Source organism: Mobula birostris, chromosome X, assembly GCF_030028105.1.
Source record: "Mobula birostris isolate sMobBir1 chromosome X, sMobBir1.hap1, whole genome shotgun sequence".
In the NCBI taxonomy this organism is placed as follows: domain Eukaryota; kingdom Metazoa; phylum Chordata; class Chondrichthyes; order Myliobatiformes; family Myliobatidae; genus Mobula; species Mobula birostris.
In genome coordinates, this window is record NC_092402.1 from 51,000,804 (window position 1) to 51,024,711 (window position 23,908).

At 46.9% G+C, this 23,908-nt stretch overlaps 1 protein-coding gene and 1 non-coding gene across 7 annotated transcripts; both read left to right on the plus strand.

The window, feature by feature from the left end:
- On the plus strand, window positions 1-23,696 carry kansl2 (KAT8 regulatory NSL complex subunit 2). Of its 6 annotated transcripts, none has more exons than XM_072248596.1 (10): window positions 1-102; window positions 6,732-7,016; window positions 7,615-7,793; window positions 9,928-10,042; window positions 10,811-10,974; window positions 17,626-17,780; window positions 18,032-18,140; window positions 18,352-18,605; window positions 22,817-22,924; window positions 23,257-23,696. In XM_072248596.1, exons 2-10 carry the CDS (start codon window positions 6,766-6,768, stop codon window positions 23,323-23,325), a joined length of 1,404 nt encoding a protein of 467 aa, XP_072104697.1. In that variant the 5' UTR covers window positions 1-102; window positions 6,732-6,765; the 3' UTR covers window positions 23,326-23,696. The 6 variants fall into 6 exon arrangements, with proteins under 6 accessions (XP_072104697.1, XP_072104700.1, XP_072104701.1 ...); XM_072248599.1 differs by lacking the exon at window positions 1-102 and adding an exon at window positions 154-177; XM_072248594.1 differs by lacking the exon at window positions 1-102 and adding an exon at window positions 371-610.
- LOC140191960 (small nucleolar RNA SNORA2/SNORA34 family) lies at window positions 22,343-22,479 on the plus strand. The gene has a single exon (XR_011883968.1). It is a non-coding gene; the product is annotated as a small nucleolar RNA SNORA2/SNORA34 family (small nucleolar RNA).
- Window positions 23,697-23,908: the final 212 nt, after the last annotated feature.

Below are 23,908 nucleotides of genomic sequence, written 5' to 3' on the forward strand. Positions count from 1 at the left end.
CAAACAACCAATGGGTAGTGCGGAGCGTGGAAGGTCGCTGTTAAGGGCGGATACCATTTATTCCAAAATTAATTCCTGAGGAAACCTTATCGACCTGAAAAGGTTAATTTTTCAGTGGCGCTGCCTATGCAGCTTTTAGTATATTAATCACATTCTATTTTGATCTCAGATTTTCGGGTATGTATTTTCGAACCGCGCCAGTTTTTACTGATTGACGTAGATGATAGTCAATAAGAACAAGCGGCGCTGTGCGGCTGTTTTTAATCTACCTATCAGGGAGGTGGGTACAGTACCAGTGCGTGGAGTAAAGAAATAATAATTGAGAGCACCGCCGGTGTTGATTGACCTACGCATCCAATAGCCGCGGGAGCTTGTTAGAAGGGTGTGATCAACCGCAAAGCGCCTTCGTATTACCGTCCGGCGTTGATTGACGGACGTAACATCCAGTAGCTACGAGGAGCATTTGGAATCCGACCAATAGGAAGAGGAAGGAGTGGGATCGCGCGCTTCCACGGTCATCCGTTGCCAGAAGATCGTTGACGGAGTGAGGGTGAAGTCGTGCTTCTGAGGAAATATGGCTCTGGGTTTTGCAGGGAAGGTAGGGTGGAGGGTAAGGAGAAACCTGCTGGAAGGTCTGGGGAGGGGGGGAGGGAGGAGGTTGACTTTTGGGAGGAATCGGCGGCATGGGGTTGGCGGGATGGTCCCCTTGATGGCGGTAAGATGGCGGTGTGGCTTCCAGAGGTTCAGAGGTCAACAAAAATCTGTATCGTTCCACCTTCTAGATCGAATATTCACCCCAAAACACGTTCTGCCTCCCATGTGGTTACAAACTGCATCCTTGGCCAAACACTCCATTCACAGTAATAGCTCACAGACGACTAACCATGTTGAAGCTTAAGTCACTTGCAAGGCTGGGTATGCCGGTCCTAAAACACATCTTCCATGGGGTCAGTAGTCAATTCAGTAGCTATCTCATGGAAGTCCCAACACCAAAACTGCTCTTAATCTAGTTGGGTAAAGATCCGTTCTGGCGTTAGGGGTTTAAAGGCAATCTCTAGGAGATTTGGCCACAGACGACTATAGTGTTAAGAAAGTATAAGGAATACTTACCTTTATTAATCAACCTAAAATATAACTGCAGAGACGGGCCTGCCGCTTTTCACAATCTACACCACTGCCTTAAAGGAGAAGTGAATCTGAATCAAGCAACACACATCAAAGTTGCTGGTGAACGCAGCAGGCCAGGCAGCATCTCTAGGAAGAGATACAGTCGACGTTTCAGGCTGAAACCCTTCGTCAGGACTGTCTGTCTGTCTGTATCTTGTTTTACGGCGGTTGGCATCCAGCTTAATGGTGCATTACCGCCACCCTCTGCTCCAGAATGTGCACTAGACAAGGACTAACTGAAAGAAGAGCTAGTAAGAGATTTGAAAGGGGGAGGGGGAGATCCAAAATGATAGGAGAAGACAGGAGGGGGAGGGATGGAGCCAAGAGCTGGACAGGTGATTGGCAAAAGGGATATGAGAGGATCATGGCACGGGAGGCCCAGGGAGAAAGAAAAGGGGGAAGGGGGGGAACCCAGAGGATGGGCAAGGGGTATAGTGAGGGGGACAGAGTGAGAGAGAAAGGATTTTAAAAGATTATAAAAAATAATGGATGGGGTACGAGGGGGAGGTGGGGCATTAATGGAAGTTAATAAATAAATAACGGATGGGGTACAATCTGAATCATATTTTATTATCACTGACACATCCTGATGAAAGGTCTTGCCCTAAAACATCAACTGTTTATTCCCTTACACAGATGCTGCCTGACCAGCTGAGTTCCTCCAGCACTTGTCTGTGTTACTCAAGATGCCCAGCATCTGCAGAATGGCAATACATAGCTGATTACCATGCCAATCTTGACTGTTCCTCTTCCCACCCTATGCAATTCCCTTTTATCAGTTCATTCATCTCTGCAACATGTGTTCCCAGGAGGAGGGTTTCCTTTCCTGGACCTGCTTCAAAGAATGGGGTTTCCCTTCCTCCACCATTGATGCTGCCCTCACCTGCATTTCCTGGACAGCAGTACTCACCCCTTTCCACCACCTTAACGAGGATAGAGTTCCTCTTGTCTTCACCTATCATCCCATAAGCCTCTACATCCAACAAATCATTCTCTGCTATCTCAATGTGACTCTGCTATGCTAACAAACACGTCTTTACCCTACCCGCCCATTCTCCACTTTCTGCAGGATCCTGTGATTCCCTTATCCACTTGTACCTCCCTTGTAATCCCTCTCCTGGCACTTATTCCTGCGTCTGACAGAAGAAGAGGGGAAAAGAAAAAAGAACAAAATTACCAGAATCTCCTTCCTGGCACACGTCCCTGCAAGTAAGAGAAATGCTACACTTGCCCATTCAGGACTCCCCAACAGTGCTTCCAGGTGAGGCAACACTTCACATGTGCATCTGTTGGGATTGTCTACTGTATCTGGTGCTCCCGATGTAGCCACTTGTACATTGGTGGGACCCGATGTAAATTGGGGAACCACTTTGCGAGCACCTCAGCTCCATCCACATAAAGCAGAATTTTCTGTCGGTCAGACATTTCAATTCCTTTCCCTATTCCCGTTCTGACATGTCAGGCCATGGCCTCCTCTTGTGCCATGATGAGGCCACTCTCGGTGGAGGAGTTAAAACTCATTCCGTCTGGATAGTCTCCAACCTAATGGCATGAACATGGATTTCTCTTCTCACTTGCCTGTCATCTCCCCCTCGTGCCCCTCCTCCTTCCCATTCTCCCATTATCCACTCCTGTCCTCTCCAGTCCTTTGCCTTTTGCGCTTATCACTGCCCAGCTTCTCACTTCATTCCTCACCCACCCAGCTTCACCTATCGCCTTCTAACTTGTTCTTCTGACCCTCCCACCGCCTTATTCTGGTGTCTTCCCCTTTCCTTTCCAGTCCTGATGAAGGGTGGGGTGGGGGCACAGGATAGCTCCTCTAAGGTGCTGACTCACAGGATCTTGAAACTGCTCACGCTTTCCAATTCAAACCCCTCAATGAGGACTGGTGTGTGTTCTCCAACTTCCCCTTCCTGAAGTCCACAATCAGTTCCTTGGTCTTGATGTTCAGTGTAAGGTGGTTGTGAGACAACCCTCAACCAGCTGATCCAACTCACTCTTCTACGCCACCTGAGATTTTACCGTGGTATTGTTGGCAAAATTTTAGATTTTGCCTGTGCCCAGAAACGGGAGGATGCAGAGAGTTATCGAAGACTCATCAGGGTTGAGATATTAGATGCTAAGTGAGACAAGGGTTCTGGTATTTTGTGGACAGCGGCTAATGCTGAGGTAAATCATCAGTCTTGGATAGCAGAGCAGGCACAGGCAGTTTATTCCAGGTTCTATTTGATGCCTTTGTTGGGCAAAAATGTAAGTGGATGAGTATTGGGGAAGTATGCGGTTCTTTGGAGTGAGAATAGAGGAGCAAAATATCGATTGTGTGGAGAGAAACTGAATTCTACTGTGCAGAGGAACCTGTGTGTGTTTGTGTTGAGCAACTGAAGTGAAATCTGCAGGTAGAGCAACTAATCAGGAAAACAGATAGAGCCATGGCCTTGATCACAGAGAGGTAGAGGAGAAAGGCACAAAGGACTTGTTACAACAAAAGGTAGATGAGGGTAGGGCTGTGGATACCTGGACTTTAGCAAAGCATTAGACAAGGTCTGGAAGGTTAGGTTCATGGAATTGTGGGAGAGCTAGTAAGGTGGATTCAAAATTGTCTCACAGGTAGGAAGCAAAGGATGGTGTTTGAAACCAGTGACTAGTAGTATACCACAGAGGTCGGTGTTGGGACCTTTGTTGCTTGTTATTTACAAATTTTGTATATCAAATAATTTTGGTGCACAGGCACAAGACTTGAACAGCAAGTTTGTGGAGGATATAAAATTAGATGATGATGATGATGATGAAGGGCATAATAAATTAGAAGGGGGTCTTGATCAGTTGGTGAGTTGGGGCGAGGCATAACAACTGGATTTTTAATAGAGTTAAGTGTGAGGTGATGCATTTTGGAAAATCAAACCAGTGCAGGATTTATACTATAAATGGTAGGGCACAATGGGGTGTAGTGGTACTGAAGGCCTTAGCGGTATAAGTATATAGGATTAGAACTCGGAGTCTGGTTGCAGAACTCATTAGTGAGGCCATATTTAGTGTACCTTGTACAGTTTTGGTCACCCTGTTATAGGAATGATGTGGTTGAACTGGAAAAAACGCAGAAAAGGTCTATGAGAGTGTTGCTAGGAATAGAGGACCTGAGTTAAATGGCCAAGCTAGGTCTTTACTCCTTGAAATGTAGGAGGAGGAGGGCTGACTTTATAGAAAGGCACTAATAAGGTGAATGGTACAGTTCCCCCCTCCCCCTCACCGGTAGGGGGAGCCAAAAGTAGAGGGCATAGATTAGGGTTGAGGGGGAAATATTTAAAAGGGGGCAACTTTTACACCCAGAAGGTGGTGAATATATGGAATGTGCTGTCAGAGGAAGTGGTTAAGGCAGATACAGTGGTATCATTTAGAAGCACTTGGAGGAGACTGGTTTGTCGGGATTTGGTCTGAATGGCTTGTATCCATGTTTTGCAGTAGAGTCAAAAATTGTACAGGATGTTGTCAGGGCCAAACCAGGAGCACAGCCTACAATTCTGGTCTTCCATTAGAGACAGTGCAGAGAAGATTCACTGGGACAATTCCTGCAGGAACAGGGTGGGGAAGGGTTGACCAAGTTGGGCCTGTACTTGTTGGGATTTGGAAGAACAAGAGGCACACTAATCAATCTAATGCAATTACAAAGAAGGCATGACAACAGCTCTATTTTATTATAAGTTTGAGAAGTCTTGAGATGTCAACAAAGACTCGCAAATCTCTACAGATGTAGTGTGGAAAGCATTCTGACTGGTTGCATCACCATCTGGTATGGAGGGAGGGGGCACTGCACAGGATTGGAAAAAGCTGCAAAGTTGTAAACTCAGCCAACTCCATCATGGGCACTAGCCTCCCCAACATTCAAATGCTGATGCCTCAAAAAGGTGGCATCCATCAGTAAGGACCCTCATCAGCCAGGACATGCCCTCGTCTCATTGTTACCATCAAGGAGGAGGTACAGGAGCATGAAGGCACACTCAATGTCTTAGGAGCAGCATGTTCCCCTCTGCCATCAGATTTCTGAATGGACAATGAACCCATGGACACTACCTCACTATTTTTTCCTCTCTTTTTGCACAACGTATTTAAGTTAATGTAGTATATATACTTGTTGTAATTTATAGTTTTCATTGCTGCAAAACAACAAATTTCACGACATATGCCAGTGATATTAAACCTGATTCTGATTCTTGTTTAGCAGCCTCATGCACGGCATCCTGTCAAAGGTCTTCTGAAAATCCAAGTAAACAACATCCTTTATCTGCCCTGCCTGTTATTTCCTCAAAGAATTCCAACAGATTTGTCAGGCAAGATTTTCCCTTGAGGAAACCACGCTGACTTCAGCCTATTTTATCATGTGCCTCCAAGTATCCCGAAACCACATCCTTAATAATACACTCCAATATCTTTCTAACTACTGAGGTCAGGTTAACTGGCCGATAATCTCCTTTCTTCTTCTTCTCTCAGTTCTAAATGAGTGGAGTGACATTTGCAATTTTCCTGCCCTTTGGAACCATGACAGATTGTATTGATTGTTGAAAGATCATTACTAATGCCTCCACAATCTCTTCAGCCACCTCTTTCAGAACCCTCGGGTGTAGTCTATCTGATCCAGGTGACATATCTGCCTCAGGTTTTTTGTTTTTCCATTTTTGCTCTTGTTTTGCACTGCTCATTTAATTTTATATATATATATATATATATATATATTAAAGGCTAATTTGCAGGTTGAGTCAAAGGTGAGGAAAGCAAATGCAATGTTAGCATTCATTTCAAGAGGACTAGAATATAAAAGCAAGGATGTAATGTTGAGAGCTTATAAAGCACTGGTGAGGCTTCACTTGGAGCATTGTGAGTAGTTTTGGGCCCCTTATCTAAGAAAGGATGTGCTGACATTGGAGAGGGTTCAAAGGAGGTTCATGAAAATGATTCTAGGATTGAAAGGCTTATTACATGAGGAGCGTTTGATGGCTCTGGGCCTCTACTCACTGGAATTCAGAAGAATAAGGTCTTATTCTACTCCTGTATCTTATGAGCTTTTATGCCAGTGATATTAAACCTGATTCTGGATACTGAGGGGCCTCAACAGGATGGATACTCAGAGAATGTTTATCAAGGTGAGGGAGTGTTTAGAACGGTGGGGTGGGGGGGGGTGCAGATACACAGTAACAGGGTAATTAATGGTCCATTTCTCTCTATTATTTGAGTAAGCAGAATAACTGAAGATATTCAAGGTCCCAAGGCAGGTGGACCTTTACTCTGCAGAGGAGCTGTGAGGACTGACGGGAAAGAACAGAGCTGAGGTCAATGTGTGGCCAACAGCAACATTGACAAGTGGTGGACCAGGCTGCTTTTGGGGTTCTTGTAAACTTCTTGCTGGGTGAACAGAGGTTTCTTTTTTGATAATCTCTGTCTGTCTCCTAACACACCCCCACCATCAGCATTTGTGCAGGACCAAACTGTCCTTCCGAGGACCTCTGTGATTGAGGGAATTAAGCCCGGTCTGGAAAAAGGAGCATGAACGAACTCCTGGTTGTGTTTTACAGGTGTCAACGTGGGTCTAAGGGAGGTTCCGTGGCCATGAACAGAATCCGGATCCATGTGCTGCCTTCCACACGGGGGCGTCTCACCCCTATCCCCAGGGTGCAAGAGACCCTGACCTGCTCCTTCTCCCACCGCCCATGCTCGCAGCCCCGATTGGAGGGCCAGGAGTTCTGTCTCAAGCACATCCTTGAGGACAAGAATGCTCCCTTCAAGCAGTGCAGTTACATCTCATCCAAAAATAGCAGGAGGTGCCCAAATGCAGCACCCAAACCAGAGAAGAAAGATGGGTAGGTGGTGGCCTTGGCTTCTGGGACCTGGTGCTGGGAAAAGCACGATGATACGTTTCCCAGATGAGGTGGAGTGTGGCTCATAGAAGGAGCGTGCAATGGGGCAGAGGGGTTGGGTGGTGGTTGTGATCCCTTGCATCTGCTGCTGCCCTCTTGGGCAAGAGGTGATGAGTTTGGGAGGGGCTATTGGAGTAGCCCAGGCAAATGTCTGCACGCTGCAGCTAATGTCTGCCAGTGGTGAAGGGAATGGTTGTGTTTTGGGGGTGGGAGGTATGTGGGATGGTGTGCTGCTTTGTCCCAGGTGAGGTCGAGCTTCTCACCCCAGGGATGTGGAGGGTGTTCTATCACACTCCTGACCTGTAGATGGCGGAAAGACCTTGAGCTGTCAGGGGTCTTGGGTGCCAGTCACACAGGATTCCTCGCCTGCTCTTGTAGCCATGGTGTTGATGAGGAGTAAGGAAATGTCTCCTGGCCTCGGAACTTTTGTGATGGTCCCTCTTCCCTAACACATACTAGGGCTTGGGCTAGGTCAGGAGCTTTGGGCTTGCGCATTGCCCTCTAACCATCTGTCCTCTTCTGCTCCACTCTCCCTTTGCAGGATCGTTTTCTGTACAGAGCATGCCCGAAGGAATGCATTGGCCATGAGGGTCCCATCGAAGAAGCCTAGCTCCAACCCCTCGCCTGAGGTGCTGCTCACCCAGCTCAGCAGCTACCTGAAGAGTGATCTGGGCTCCCAGGGACCAGACAGCAGCCAGAGCGAGGCCAGCAAGATACTTGGTACAGGTTCCAGTGGGCGTGGGAGAGGGAAGGGCACGGACAGAGCATTTTTTTTTCGAGAGGACAGAATTGTGGAGAAATTACTTTAGTCAGAGGATGGTAAATCTGTGGAATTTGTTACCACAAGTGGCTGTGGAGGCCAAGTCATTGGGTGTATTTAAGGCAGAGAAAGATAGGTTCTTGATTAGCCAGGAGAGTGGGGATGACCGGAAGAATTGGATCAGCCCATGATTGAATGGTGGAGCAGACTCAATGGGCTGAATGGCCTACTTCTGCTCCTATATCTTATGGTCTCATGGACTGGAATAAGTATAACTCTCTCCCTCCTTCCCTGCTTATTTCCCAATATGGTGACTTGTTAGCAGTGAGTATAACCCTGCTGTGGTCTCTTGCCCCTCCTTGCCACTGAGTCTCTGAGTTATGTAGCTTCATTTCTTCTCTTCTTGGTCCTGAACAGCTGACCATTTAGACTGGGACTCCTGTACCTCCTACGAGAGGGAACATCAACTCCATGCCTGCCTTGTTAAATGCCATAGTATTATCTCCTCCGTAGAAACCCCAGAGAATACAGGACCAGTCTCCTCACAGAACAGACTCTCGGTCCCAGGGATGGATCTGGTGCAATCTCCACCCCATGCCCTCTGTGTCCCCAAGACACTTCATCAGTACTGGAAAGGAAGGGGGGAAGATGCCAGAATAAAAAGCTGGGGGGCGAGGGGATTGCTGGAAGGTGAGAGGTGAAGCCAGGTGGATGTGAAAAGTAAAAGGCTGGGGAAGAAGGAATCAGATAGGAGAGTGGACCATGGCAGAAGGGGAGGGGGGGGTGGGCACCAGGGGAGGTGATAGGCACGCGAGGAGAAGAGTGAAGGGTTAAGAGGCCAGAGTGGGAAAGAAAAAAAATACCAGAAGGCAAGAGCAGTGTTCATACCATCAGGTTGGACGCTACCCAGTCAGAATATTCAGAATGTAAGGTGTTGCTCCTCTCCCTGAGAGTGGCCTCATCGTGGCAGAGGAGAAGGCCATGGACCATCGTGTCGGAATGAGAATGGGGATAGAAATTAAAATGGTTGGTCACCAGAAAATTCCACTTTTGGCAGATGGAGCAGAGGTACTCAACAAAGTGGTCCCCTAATTTACATTGGGAGCACTGGACACAATAGATGATCACAACAGATTTGCAGGTGAAGTGTTGCCTCATCTGGAAGGACTGTTTGGGGCCTTGAATGGAGGTGTATGGGCAGATGTACCATTTCTCTCACTTGCAGGGATATGCCAAGAGAGAAATTCTGGGTTTTTTTTTTCTCTCTTTTTTTTCTTTTCCTCTCCCTTCCCTCTCTCATTTCTCACGGCCTCTTGCTACTTCTCTTCACATCCCCCTAGTGCCCTTTCCTTCCATGGTCCACTCTCCTCTCCGATTCCTTCTTCTCCAGACATTTACCTTTCCCACCCATTACCTTCTGGCTAGTTCTCCTTCCCTCTCCCTCCCCCCACCGACCTTTTATTCTGACCTCTTCCCACCCCCCCCTTCCTTTCCAGTCCTGAAGAAGGGTCTCAGCCCAAAACATCGACTGTTTATTCACTTTCATGGATGCCTCCTGATATACTGAGTTCCTCCAGCAGTTTGTGTGTGTTGCTCTGGATTTCCAGCATCTGCAGAATCTATTATGTTTAAGGCACTGATGAGGCTGCACCCGGAACTGTGTTGTAGAAAGAGTTTGGGTAGAACATAGAACAGTACAACACAGCACAGTGTGAGGACTAGGCAGGCCTGTGACTTGATTTTTCGAGTGTAGGAGACTGAGGTGTTACCTTAGAGTTGTATAAAACCACAAGGCTGTTTTTCAGGGATGGTGATCCAAAAGCTACTATTGTAGCAGCAGAGTGGGAGGTTATTCCTTGAGCTTCAGGAATGAGAGGTGTTTAAAATCAGAATGATCCTAGTTGGCACTGAAAAGGGGATTCCTGAGAGTCCAGATCCAAGACATGGGCTCACAGTGAAGGGTGGGATGTGTTGGAGCAGAGGCAGACAGGTCTCACTTGAGGGATTGAGAGATGAGGATGGATGAGACAAGGCAAGACAGGGTGGTGGGGTGCCCAACCAGCTTCTGATGCCCTCCTGTCCATCCACCTACAGATGAGGACAGTTGGAGTGAGGGGGAGCCCGAGACAGTGCTTCTGGACCAGACATGGAGGGGCGACCCGGACAGTGAGGCCGACAGCATTGACAGCGACCAGGAGGACCCTCTGAAGTGAGTGAATGAGTGAGAGCCAACTGTGCGCTGACCCTGAGGCTCCCATCAATCGAGATCCAGCTTGTCCTCAGAGTGAGTCGACTTAGTGCAGGCCCAACATGAAGGAAAAGAGGCTCTTCACATTCTGTCACTTTCTCTGGGCCAAGCTGCTTCCTATTCTACCCACTATGTCCCAGTTCACTGCACCCACTCACATCCTCCTCTCCCAGTCTTTGACATTCCTGCCTTGCACCCAGCATTTTGTTAAAACTGCAGGTTCTCCTTCTGACTATGAGACAGAAAGACATCAACACCAATATCACCAGTACTTAGAACTACAATACTACATTTATTAAGACAGAACAGAGCAAGCATTGAGATACTTATCTAGGCGTGCACAGGCCCGTCTCACTGCAGCACACCTCCTCCCGTTATGCTGATCCACAGCACCCCTTTTCTTGGTGAAACCCCAGAAAACTACCTCCCCCCAACCACTCTACTTTATACCCTTTCCACTGATACGAGATGCTGCAGTAAGTGAAGCATCATACATAGCACCATCTCAGACCACCCAGTTAGAACCAGTCATCACTTGTCACCACTCTTGACGAGCCCCAGCCCTAGGTTCACCATGTTCCTATGGCTATCCCCACAGTATTACATTCTCATGGTATATTCCCATAATAGTGATCAGAGACCCTCTAGACATTTCTGTTACATTTAAGGCCACAGTGGTGATGAGACATTCAACTGGGCACAAAGATTAACCTGTTACAATACCCCTAGGCACGCAGGAGTGTACACAGCGGAGGAGGTGGCACTGGTGATGCGGGAGAAGCTGATCCGCCTGCAGTCACTCTACATCGACCAGTTCAAACGACTCCAGCACCTGCTGAAGGAGAAGAGGCGACGTTACCTGCACTCCTGCAAGCCCGATCTTGAGGCTGCCGGTGAGTCAGGGCAGAGCATGGGCTGTGGAGGGAGCACAGAGCTCATGAGGGTGGAGGCAGTGCTGGATGTGTACAGCTGGGTGGTGTCTGGGACAGGCTACACTGTGGTACCTTCTCAGTGACTGGTGAATGTGTACAGAGACGGGTGCTGAACATACTTTGAAGTTTTGGACCATCGTTGGGGCGCCATTGTTAGAATGGTTCTTCGAGGCTTCAGCAAGGAGAGGCTTGACTGAGAGAAGGTGAAAAAGCTGTAGGTAGGGTTTTCCCCCCTAGTTTATTTGTTATTTTCTCTTTATTACAAAGTTAAACAGTAGGGATGCCAGGCAGGATTAGTTCAATGCTGTCCCTGGCTACTACACTTGCAGCACTTGCCAGCTGTAGCTTCTAACACTCTGTGTTAGAAGGTGATTCGGAAGGGTGGGGGGTGAAGGGCAGGCCATGTAGAGAGGTAGTTACATCCTAGGTGCAGGACACAGTCAGGAAGGGGACAATACCACTGTGGCCATCTCCCTCAACAATAGATATACCACTTTGGATACTGTTGGGGGAGGGGAGTGAGTGACATAACAGGGGAAAGTCACAGTGGTCAGGTCTCTGGACTGAGTATGGCTCTGTGACTCAGAAGGGAGGGGGGAGAAGAAGCAAGCTGTGGTGAAAAGTGGTTCATGAGGGGAACAGAAAGGAGGTTCCATGGACAAGAATGAGATTCCAGGAAGGTTTGTTGCCAGAGTTCAGGATATCTTGGATCGAGTCCTCAGCATTCTTCAGTGGGAGGCTAACCAGCCAGAAGTCGTGGTCTGTACAAGTATCACTCAATGACATGGGTAGGAAGAGTGACAAAGTTCTGCAAAGTGAGTTTAGGGAATTAGGTGCTAACTTAAAGGACGGACCTCCAGGGTTGTGATTTTAGGGTTGCAACCTGTGCTACGAAATAGTGATGCCAGAAATAGAAAGATCATACAGTGTAACATGTGGCTAAGGAGTTGGTGTAGGTGGGAGAGCATCAGATTTTTGGGTCGTTGGGCTCTCTTCCAGGAAAGGTGGGACGTGTACAGAAGAGATGGTTTGCACCTGAACCAAAGGGGGACTGATACCCTAGCAGGAAGGTTTGCTAGTGCTACATAGTGGGATTTAAACTAGAGTTGTGGGGGGGGGGGGGGGGGGGAGAGACCAGAGTGCCAGAACAGATAGGGGAGAGGTTGTGGAGACACGTTGTTAAGACTTCAGACAAAATCAGGAATCAAAAGGTTGAGCATGGTGCAACTAATGTTCTCAGTGGTGTATATTTTAATGCAAGAAGTATCATAAGGAAAGGCAGATGAGCTCGGGCCATGGAATTATGATATTGTAGCCATTAGTCAGACGTGGTTATAGGAGGGGCAGGACTGGCAACTCAGTATTCCGGGGTTCCATTGTTTTAGGCGTGACTAAGCAGATGGGATTAAAGGGGAAAGGGTAGCAATACATGTTAAGGAAAATGTCATGGTTGTCTTCAGTCTGGACACACTGGAGAACTCGTATAATGAGGCTTTATGGGTAGAACTGAGGAATAAGAAAGGTATGATCGTGTTAATGAGGCTATATTATAGACCACTGACAGTCCACAGAATTTTAGAGGAACATATTTGTAGAGAGATCGCAGACTGTTACAAGAAACATAAGGTTGTTATAGTAGGTGATTTTAACTTTCCACTTATTGACTGGGACTCCCATATTGTAAGAAGACTAGATGGGATAGAGTTTGTCAGATGTGTTCAGGGAAGTTTTTTTAGTCAGTACATAGAAGTCCCAATGAGAGAGTGTGTGATATTTGATCTACTATTAGGGAATGAGACATGGCGGGTGACAGAAGTTTGTGTAGGGGAACACTTTGTTTCTAGTGATCATAATGCCGTTAATTTCAAAGCAAACATGGAAAAAGATAAGTCTGGTGTGTGGGTTGAGATTCTAAATTGAAGAAAGGCCAATCTTCATGATATCGGAAAGGATCTCGCAAGTGTGGTTTTCTGGCAAAGGTGTACTTGGCAAGTGGGAAGCCTTAAAGTTGAAATTTTGTAAGTATGTTCCCATCTGAATAAAAGGTAAAGATAATAGGTTCTGGGAACATTGGTTTTCAAGATATATTGAGGCCCTCATTAAGAAATCAAGAGGTGCGTAGCAGGTATAGGCGGGTAGGACCAAATGAGGTACTTATGGAGTACGTGAAATGTAAGAGAATACTTAAAGAAATCAGGGGGCTGAAAGAAGGCATGAGGTTGCCCTAACAGACAAGGTTAAAGAGAGTCCTGAGGGATCCTACAGATACGTTAAGAGCAAAAGGATCGGAAGGGGCAAAATTCGTCCTCTTGAAGATCAGAATGGAAATCTGTTTGTGGAGCCAAAAGAAATTGGAGAGATGTTAAAAGGATTTTTTGATCTGTATTTACTTGGAAAATGGACAGAGTCTATAAAAGTGAGGCAAAGCAGCAGCGAGGTCATGGATCCAATACAGATTAGGGAAGAAGAGGTGTTTGCTGTCCTTGAGGCAAATTATGGTGGATAAATCCCCAGGGCCTGACAAGGAGTTCCCTTGGATCCTGGGGGAGGCAAGTGCAGAAATTGCAGGAGCCCTAGCAGAGATAGTTAAATCATCCTCAGTGACAGGTGGGGTACTGGAGGATAGCTAATGTTATTCTGCTGTTTAAGAAAGACTGTAAAAATAAAACACGGAATTATAGGCCAGTGAGCCTAACATCAGTGGTGGGAAAGTTACTGGAAGGTATTCTATGAGACTGCATATGAGTATTTGGATAGACAGGAATTGATTAGGGATAGTCAGCATGGCTTTATCCAAGGTAGGTCATAGGGTTTTTCAGGGAAGTTACCAGGAAAGTTGATTAAGGCAAGGCAGTGGATGTTGCCTGTATGGACCTTGGTAAGGCATGCTGGACGTTCGAGAGTGTCAGGGGGCAGAAGTGGGTGAAGTTGCCATTACTAGGGAGAAAGTTCTTGGGAAACTGAAAGGTCTGATGGTCGATAAGTCACCTGACCAGACAGTCTGCACCCCACGGTTCTGAAAGAGCTGAAGAGATTGTGGAGGCATTAATAATGACCCTTCCAGAATTAGTTGATTCTGACATGGTTCTAGAGCACTTGAAAATTGCAAATGTCCCTCCACTCTTCAAGAAGGGAGAGAGGCAGGAGAAAGGAAATTATGGGCCATTTAGGCTGACCTCAGTGATTGGGAAGATGTTGGAATCAATTGTTAAAGATGTGGTTTCTGGGTACTTGGAAGCACATGGTAAAATAGGCCAAGGTCAGCATGGTTTCCTCATTGGAAAATCTTGCCTGACAAATCTTTTGGAATTATTTGAAGCATGATAGACAAATAATTAGTGGATGTTGTATACTTACAGTTTCAGAAGGCCTTTGACCAGGTGAGGCATGATAAGAGCAAATAGTATTACAGGAAAGATTCTAGCATAGATAAAGTAGTGGCTGATTGACAGGAGGCAAAGAGTGGGAACAAAGGGAGCCTTTTCTGGTTGGCTGCCAGTGACTCGTGGTGTTCCACAGGGGTCTGAGTTGGGACTGAATCTTTTTGTGTTATGTGTCAATGATTTGGATGATGGAATTGATGGTTTTGTTGAAAACTTTGCAGACAATATGAAGATGGGTGGAGAGGCAATAGTTTTGAGGAAGTAAAGAAGCTACAGAAGGATTTAAACAGATTAGGAGAATGGGCAAAGAATTAGCGGATGGAATATAGTGTCAGGAAGTGTACAATCATGCACTTTGGTAGAAGAAACAAAAGGGTAGACTAAATGGAGAGCAAATTCAAAAGTCTGAGATGCGAAGGGACTTTGAAGTCCTTGTGCAGGATTCCCTAAAGGTTAATTTGCAGGTTGAGTCTGGTGAGGAAGGCAAATGCAATGTTCGCATTCATTTCGAGAAGTCTTGAATATAAAAGCTAGGGTGTAATACGGAGGCTTTATAAAGCACTGGTGAGGCCTCACTTAGAGTATTATGAGCAGTTTTGGGATCCTTATCTAAGAAAGGATGTGCTGACACTGAAGACAGATCAAAGGATTTTCACGAAAACGGTTCCGAGATCAAAAGGAGCGTTTGATGGCTCTGGGTCTGTAATCACTAGAATTCAGAAAAATTCAGAGGGGTGACCTCGTTGAAACCTGTCAAATGTTGAAAGGCCTCAATAAAGTGGATGTGGAGAGGAATCCCTATGGTGGGAGAGTCTAAGACCAGGGGACACAGCCTCTGGATAGAGAGCATCCTTTTAAAACAAAGATGATGTCGATCTGCCTCTCTACCAAAGGCCTTTAGGTTCAGACCCAGGGAATAACTGTCACTGAGCTTGAGAAAATCTGCAGCCAAGTGAGCCCAGAATACTGCATGGAGCCGCTGTTATACATTGTTATCACATACAGATAAGGGTGGGCTAAGAAGCTTCTCATGGAACAAACACTTCTTTGTTCACACATTATTTTCACAGAGCGACTTGTCAAGCTGCCAATAAGTCAGTTAGGTTCTAGCCTTTTTAATTCTGCATAGAATTCCTCAGTGAGATGTAATTTCTTTATCCAGAGAGTGATGAATCTGTAGAATTTGTTGCCACAGGTGGCTTTGGAGGCCAAGTCATTGGGTATATTTAAGGCAGAGGTTGATAGATTCTTGATTCGTCAGGGCGTGAAGGGATACAGGGAGAAGGCAGGAGATTGGGGCTGAGAAGGAAGATGGATCAGCCGTGATGAAATGGCGGAGCAGACTTAATGGGCCAAATGGCATAATTCTGCTCCTGTAACTTATGGTCATATCTGACAAGTTTCAACCTTGGAGGTTGGTCAGGAAGGTTCAGTCACTCGGCATTCAAGATGAGGTAATAAATTGGATTAGACATTGGCTTTGGCTTTGTGGGAGAAGTCAGAGAGCGGTAGTAGATGGTTTCCCCTCTTACTGGAGCTTGTGACTAGTGGAGTGCCACAAGGATTGGTGCTGGGTCTATATCAATGATCTGCATGATGATGATGTGGGTAACTGGATCAGCAAATTTTTGGATGACACTAAGATCGGTGGGATCTGGACCAGTTGTTAAAATGGCAGAAGGAATTCAATACAGACAAGTGCGAGGTGTTGCTTTGTCATTTTTAAGCCACTCCTGTGTAATTTTGGCTTTATGCTTGGGGTCATTGTCTTGCTGGAAAACAAATCTTCTCCCAAGTCGCAGGTCTCTTACAGACTGCATCAGGTTTTCCTCCAGGATTTCCCTGTATTTTGCTGCATTCATTTTACCCTCTACCTTCACAAGCCTTCCAGGGCCTGCGGCAGTGAAGCATCCCCACAGCCTGATGCAGCCAGTACCGTGCTTCACGGTAGGGATGCTGTATTTTTGATGATGTGTGGTGTTTGGCTAACAGCAAGCATAGTGTTTAGTCTGATAGCCAGAAAGCTTAATTCCTCCAGCATTTTGTGTGTGGGCCTTAATTTTGGTTTCATCAGGCCATAGAATTTTCTTCCAGCGGACTTCAGAGTTTTCCACATGCCTTCTGGCAAACTCTAGCTGAGATTTCATGTGAGTTTTTTCAACAGTGGCTTTCTCTTTGCCACTGTCCAATCTCAACCACTGAAGCTTGTAACTCCTCCAAGGTTGTCATGGGACTTTTGGTGACCTCCCTCACTAGTCCCCTTCTTGCACAGTCATTCAGTTTTTGAAGACGGCCTGCTCTAGGCAGATTTACAGCTGTGCCATATTCTTTCCATTTCTCGATTGATTTAACTTTATTCTAAGGGATATTCAGTGACTTGGAAATTTTCTTGTATCCATCTTCTGACTTGTGCTTTTCAATAACCTTTTTGCGGGGTTACTTGGTGTGTTCTTTTGTCTTCATGGTGAAGTTTTTGCCAGGATACCAACTCACCAACAATTGGACCTTCCAGATATAGGTGTATTTTTACTACAATCACACAGGTGATCTCCGTTTAACTAATTATGTGACTTCTAAAACCAATTGGCTGCACCAGTGATGATTTGGTGTGTCATATTAAAAGGGGGGGGGGGTGAATAGTTGTACAATTAATTATTTTGAGTTTTATATTAGGACTTTATTCCTTGGATCGTAAGAGAATAAGGGGAGATTTGATAGTATACAAAATTGTGAGGGGTGTAGATAGAGTAAATGCAAGCAGGGTATTCCACCAAGGGTGCGTTGAACTACAACTAGAAGTCATAGGTTAAGGATGAAAGGTGAGAAGTTTAAGGGGAACATGAGGGGGAACTTCTTCACTCAGAGGGTGGTGAGAATGTGGAATGAGTTGACAAAACAAGTGGTGCATGTGAGCTCAATTTCAACATTAAAGAGACATTTGGATAGGTACATGGAGGGCTATGGTTCAGGTACAGGTCAATGAGATTGAGTGACTTAAATGGTTCGGCATGGACTAGGTGAGGCCAAGGGCCTGTTTCTGTGCTGTGTTTTTCTATGATTCTATTACCCCCTCAGTGACCAGTGTTAAGGAATAGGTAACTTGGTGTGTGGCTGAGGAGGTAGGTGGGGGGAAGGGGTTCAGAATGGGACTGATGGTGTAACCCAGTGTCTGTCTGTCTGTCTGTCTCTCTCTCTCTCTCTCTCTCTCTCTCTCCATTGCTGGAGGTAGGTGGTAACCCGGAGGCCATGCTGATGAAAGAGCGGGTGGACCTGCGCAAGCTAAGGGCCTTGCGACGGTATCGCCGGCGATATGGGCTGGAGGCACTGCTACACCGGCAACTGAAGGAGAGGCGGGCGATGGCCAGTGAGGGGGGCCCACACCAGGTCTGAGGGTGGATGAGGGGTTAGGTTGGGGATTGGGTGTGGCGGGGGCAGGGGGTCAGGGTGGGAGATTGGGAGTGAGGTTAGGGTGATTGGGTGGATGAGGGACAGGACATGAGAAGTTGAGGGTGAGGGATCAGGGTGGGTATTGGGTGTGGTGGTTCGGTTTTGGGTGAGTCGGCTGTCTTTGGGGTGAGCTGTGGGCAGATGTGGTGGACTTTGCCCCACTGACCATTGTTTCCTCTCTTTCCCAGCAGGCACAGGCACAGCCCAGCGCCCGTCAGACCCAGCGCTGTGTGGTGGTGACAGATGGGCTCCGGTGTCCTGCTCCCTCTCTTCCACTCAGTAGGCACTGCCTTAACCGTATCCTTCTTCACACACCCTCACTGGGGTTGTGGCTATGTGATCCCTCTGTTTAAGGGTGGGTCCTGTGTTTGGGGTCTCCGGTGTGGTCTCCAGATCACATTGGGGAAAATAGATGCACTTCTCTGTCAACCCTGTGGTAGGATGGGGATGGGGAAGGTGGCACAGAAGAAACCCCCCAAGAATGCTATTCACCTTAACCTGCTGTCAGATATCTGTCAAGACCCCAGCCAGGTACTGTTCCAGCCGTGCGTGGGGGTGAAGGAGGTGCCCTGCACAAAGCCTGTGCCCCTGAGCCAGGCTGAGCAGCCTTGCTGCCCCCTACATCTGCAGGTGCCCCCGCAGATGTACCAGCCTGAACCTGCCCTCTGTGCCTCCCAGCAGCTGCAGAGCGGGCCGGCCGACATGTACCTGAGTGCAGCCGAGCTCCAGCCGTCCGAAGTGCTGCCGCTGGAGTTCAGCGAGGTGAGCCCAGGATGGTGGGGGGCTGGGGTGCCTGGAAATTCTGGGCACGAATGTCCACTTTCTGAAATGCTGCCTGGGGGCAGTGCACCTTGGCCCGTCCTCCCTCCAGGATGAGAGAATTCAACATTTGTCACCTTCATCCCTCAGGCAACATAGGAGTTATCTCCCTCCTCAGAGCACTCATGTGAAGGTGTTTCTGCAATGCTGTCAGAGAGGGAGTTCCCAGGATGTAAATAGGGAAAGGACAGTTGATATATTTCTCAGCATCCCCTGCCCTTGTCCTTCTGGGCCCATTGTGTATCAGTGATGGAAGGAGGGACTGACTGATGAAGCTAGTCTGTCCAGGGGGGAAGTGACAGGGAGAGTCGCTCACCACAGGAAACCTGACCTGGGCTATGTTAACTGAGAATATTGTAACACACAAAACACTGGAGGAACTCAGCAGGTTAGGCAACATCTATGGAGGGGAATAAATGGTTGACATTTTGGGCCAAAGCCCTTCATCAGAGCATGGTCTCGGACTGAAACCTCAACTGTTTATTAATGTCCATAGATGTTGCCTGAACTTCTGAACTCCTCCAGCATTTTGTGTGTGTGGCTCTTGATTTCCAGCAACTGCAGAATCTCGTGTTCAGAATTTTGTAGGAGCCTTTCCTGGGCATCTTGGTCTCGTGTAGAGATGGCAAAGGGGACTGGCTGGATGTACAAACGTGTACAAGGAGTGATGGGGAGAGCATGGTGTGTATGTGATGTGTTGGAGGGGAAGAGGTGCCTGGATGTACAGGAAGGGGTAGGCTCCAATGTATGTCGTGTGTCTGAATGCTGTGGTGTCACAGTCCAGGGTGTGTTGGAGGGGAAGGGATGAGTAGGTGAGTGTGTGAGGGGTGTGATCCGACAGTACCTGGTAGGTGGGAGGGGAGGGGATGACTGGATATACAGCAAGTTAGTCATGTATAGGTGAGTGTGTGAGGGGTGTGATCTCACATTACTTGGTGTGTGGGAGGAGTGCAGGGGAGGGGGCGACTGGATTTATGGGGAGATTAACATAGAACAGTGCAGCACACAATGTGCCTAACCATTTAAATTAGGAATCAGATGGCCAACTAAACAAATCTCTTCTGCCTACACAATGCCTATATCCTTTCATTTCCCTCACATTCATGTGCCATGAAACATCTCTTAAAAGTCTAATGTACAGTTGCAAGAAAATGTTTGTGAACCCTTTGCAATTACCTGGTTTTCTGCATTAATTACTCAATGTGGTCTGATCTTCATTGAGTCAGAATAATAGACAAACACAATCTGCCTAAACTAATAACACAAACAGTTACACTTTTCATGTCTTTTTGAACACATTGGTTAATCATTCACAATCCAGGCTGGAAAAAGTATGTGAACCATTGTATTTAATAACTGGTAGAACCTCCTTACGCATCAATAACCTCCACCGAATGTTTCCTGAAGCTGATGATCAGATTTGATGACAACGACAAGGAGGTCATTGTGATCAAGTTTCAGCTCATCAATATCCCTGGGATACCTTGCATGAACAGCCCTCTTCAGGATGTGCCACAACATCTCAATTGGGTTCAGGTCTGGCCATTACAAAACACAAATGTTGTTCTTTTTAAACCAGTCTGCTGTTGATTTACTTTTGTGTTTCGGATCATTGTCTTGTTGCATCATCCAACTTCTGTAAGGTTCAGGTGACAGACCACTACCCTGGCATTCCCCTGTAAAATGTCTTGATACAATTGTGAATTCATTGTTCCCTCAACAATTGCAAGCTGTCCGGGCCCTGAAGCAGTAAAGGAACTCTAAAACCATGATCTTCCTTCAACCATGCTTCACGGTTGGGGTGGTGTGCGGTTCCCTTTTTCCTCTAAACATAGCAATGTGAATTTCTGTGAAAAAGTTGGACTTTTGTCTCATCTGTCAACAGAACGTTGTCCCAAAGGCGTTGTGGAACATCCAGGTGATTTTTTGCAAATTTGAGATGTGCAGCAATTTTTTTCTTTTTTGAAGTGCAGTGGTTTCCTCCATGGTGTCCTTCCATGAACACCATTCTTGTTTAGTGTTTTTCTTATAATGGACGCATGAATAGAGACTTTAGCAAGTTCTAGAAATTTCTGCAGGTCTTTTGGTGATACATTTGGGTTCTTTTTCACCTCCTTCAGCATTACACGTCATGGTCTTGGTGTGATCTTTGCAAGAACGCCCACTCCTAGGGAGAGTAGCAACAGTACTGAGTTTCTTCCATTTGTAGATAATTTCTCTTACTGTGGACTTAATGAACATTTAGGTCTTTAGAAATGCCTTTGTAGCCTTTTCTAGCTTCATGCTTGTTTTGATGGAGGCGCAGTGCACATAAACAGATCTTTCTTGAGAAGAGCAGGCTCTGTCAGTAACTTGACATTGTGTCTTTTTAGGGCAGGGCACCTCAACAACCCACACCTCCAATCTCATTTCATTGAATGGAACACCTGACTCCAAATAGCTTTTGTAGAAGGCATTACCCCAGAAGTTCACGTACTTTTTGAACCTAGACTGTGATTGTTTAAATGCTGTACTCTCTATTCACAAGAAAAGTACAGTTGTTTGAGTCTTCCTAGTTTAGGCAGGTTGTGTTTGTCTATGATTATGACTGAGATTGAGATCATACCAGATTTTGAGTATTTAATGCAGAAAACCAGATAATTGCAAAGGGTTATCACACTTTTTCTTGCAACTCTACCACCACCCCACGCGGCCACCATTTTCTGTGAGTTTTTTAAAAAAACCCTCACATCTCCTTTGAACTTGCCTCCTTTCACCTCAAGTGCACGTCCTCTGGTATCAGACATTTCAACCCTGGGGGAAAAGATAACTGTTTACTCTATCTATGCCTCTTATAATCTTCTAAGCCTCTATCAGATCTCGCCTCAGCCTCCACCTCTCCAGCAGGTTTGTCCAACCTCTCTAGCATATGCCCTCTAATCCAGGCAGCATCCTGATGAACCTCTTTCAAAGTCTTGACATCCTTCCTGTAATGGGGAGACCAGAATTGTATGCAGTACTCCAGATGATTTGCTTTTAAAGCTGCAACATAGTTTACTGACTTTTGAACTCTGCCTCAACAATCATGGCATATGACTATTTAACCACCCTGTCAACCTGTGTAGCCATTTTCAGGGAGCTGTGAATGTGAACCCCAAGATCCCTCTGCTCATCAACACTGTTTAGGATCTTGCCCTTGTGTGTGCCGTCTCTCTGCATCTGACCTTCCAAGGTGCAACACTTGACATTTGGCCAGGTTAAACTCCATCTGCCATTTCTCCACCCATATCTGCAACTGATCTACATCCTGTTGTATTCTTTGTCAGTCATCTACACTACCCAAAACACCACCCATCTTCATACCATCTGCAAACTTACTTAATGCAGTTACATTTTCATTCAGGTCATTTATATACACCATAAACAGCAGACTAATCACAGACCTCCAGCGAGAATAAATCCGTTCGACCACTGCCTTCTGTGTTCAATGTGCTGAATCCAAATGGCCAATTCAGCATGGTTCCCGTGCATCTTAATCTTCTGGATGAGCTTCCCATGAGGGGCCTTGTCAAACACTTTACTCAAATCCACACAGGGGATCCTCTGTAAGGTGTTGGAATGTGAAGGGCACATCCAATGACACAGAGCATTAATGGGGCTTTGATGTTGAAGGATTTGGGATCCCAAACTCCCAGCAACACCAGGCTCTGAATCAAGACCACCGGTTTGTTGTAGCCGGCGGTTTCAAACAGTAAGCCAACAGTGAACTCTCCCTGTGGTCTTTGGGTTTGCTTACAATTCCAGCCAGAGCCAACCAGATCATCAGGGAGAGACACAAGGTCATGTGGACTGGGATCTTGCACCTTCAGCATTCCTGGTGGCTCTGGACATTTTCACTGCAAACCCCTTAGATCAGAGCCGAAGGGATCTTAGCCAAAGGTTTGGTGCAGTGAGGGAGATGGGGAGGCATAGGTAAGGAGTTCCAGAGCTTAGGGACCTGGGTAACTGAAGGAGGAAAGGGAGATTGTGTTGAAAGGATTACATGGATCAGGGGTTTAGGGGCTGGAGGGGGTCACAGACGGGAGGGTTGTCAGGTCCTGAAGAGGTTACAGGAGGGGTATTGGGGTAGGACTAGGGTGAGTCTTTTTCTCTAACAGTGTTACTATCCCCTATAGGACTGCCTGGACGTGGTGGGTGACAGTCTGCAGTGCCCACCCTCACCACTCTTTGATCCTGCCCAGGGCACCAGCACTCAGTCAACAGACGAGTCAGACTTGGCAGAGGTCAGTATGGACACAGGCCCTGTGGGGGACAGGGGCACTCCCTGACCCGCTAAGACTGGCCACTGAATTTAACCCTGCGCTGAGTTCCTTAACGTCACCATGTATTGCTGTCGCTCCCCATAAGAACCAAATGGCCCTGCCTCCTGACTAATGTAGCAGCATGGAGTAGGGCCAAATGGTCTCCTGTGTGCTTCCTGTAGGTGCCCAGCTTCAGCAGTGGGCCAAAGCTTGTTTCCTGTCCCATCACCTCTCCACCTCTCACTTCCCCTATGTCTGACCAATTTGTCTCCTGTGACTTCATCTCTCACCACCTGTTTCTCTCCATCCCACAGGCTGCCTTGCAGACGGTCTCTCAGACCCACAGCACCAGAGACCACAATGGTACCAGGGATGACAGCTGAACAGCAAGCAAGACCCAATGGTGGGGGCTACTAACTTGAGGCTGCTTCCTCCTGTATCTCTACAGGATGGTGACAGGCAGGGTGGGGATCTTTCCCCAGGCACATGGTGGGAGGGTATTATGGGGCTGATGCTTCTAACACCTCGTGTGGGGTCATACTGTGGAAGGGGTCATGGCCCTGTGCTCTTCTTTCTACCACCTCTCCCCCACCACCACATTGTATCATTGTTTATTTTTCATTTTGCCACCCTTCAGCTGTTGTCCTGATACCTCTCCCTTCCCTCCAGCAGGGATCTTTGTAGTAATGTGGCAGAGCATTGACCAAAGAGGTGGCAGTGTGGTCACTGGTTCCATTAAAGGCTTTCAAATAGATGTTTGTTTGTGTCGTGTTCTTGCTAGAGTGAACTCAGCACCTCACATAACCGATAAGTACCAGGACTGGGGTGGTAGAGTGAACCACAGGAGTGGGTTATTGAAGGGATCCAGACAGAACAAAGTCTCATCACGCACCTTAACACCCTAGGGAATGATTGGGGCAAAAATCTTCAGTCACCAAGAGACATTGGGCAATGTGGAACTAAGCA

Excerpts from the sequence above, each read along its gene's own strand:
- kansl2 (XM_072248596.1), top strand. The coding sequence starts at position 6,766 with ATGAACAGAATCCGGATCCATGTGCTGCCTTCCACACGGGGGCGTCTC. Across the intron at positions 10,043-10,810 it reads GACCAGGAGGACCCTCTGAA|GCACGCAGGAGTGTACACAG; the intron begins GTGAGTGAATGA and ends CAATACCCCTAG. Across the intron at positions 18,606-22,816 it reads TGCCGCTGGAGTTCAGCGAG|GACTGCCTGGACGTGGTGGG; the intron begins GTGAGCCCAGGA and ends TATCCCCTATAG.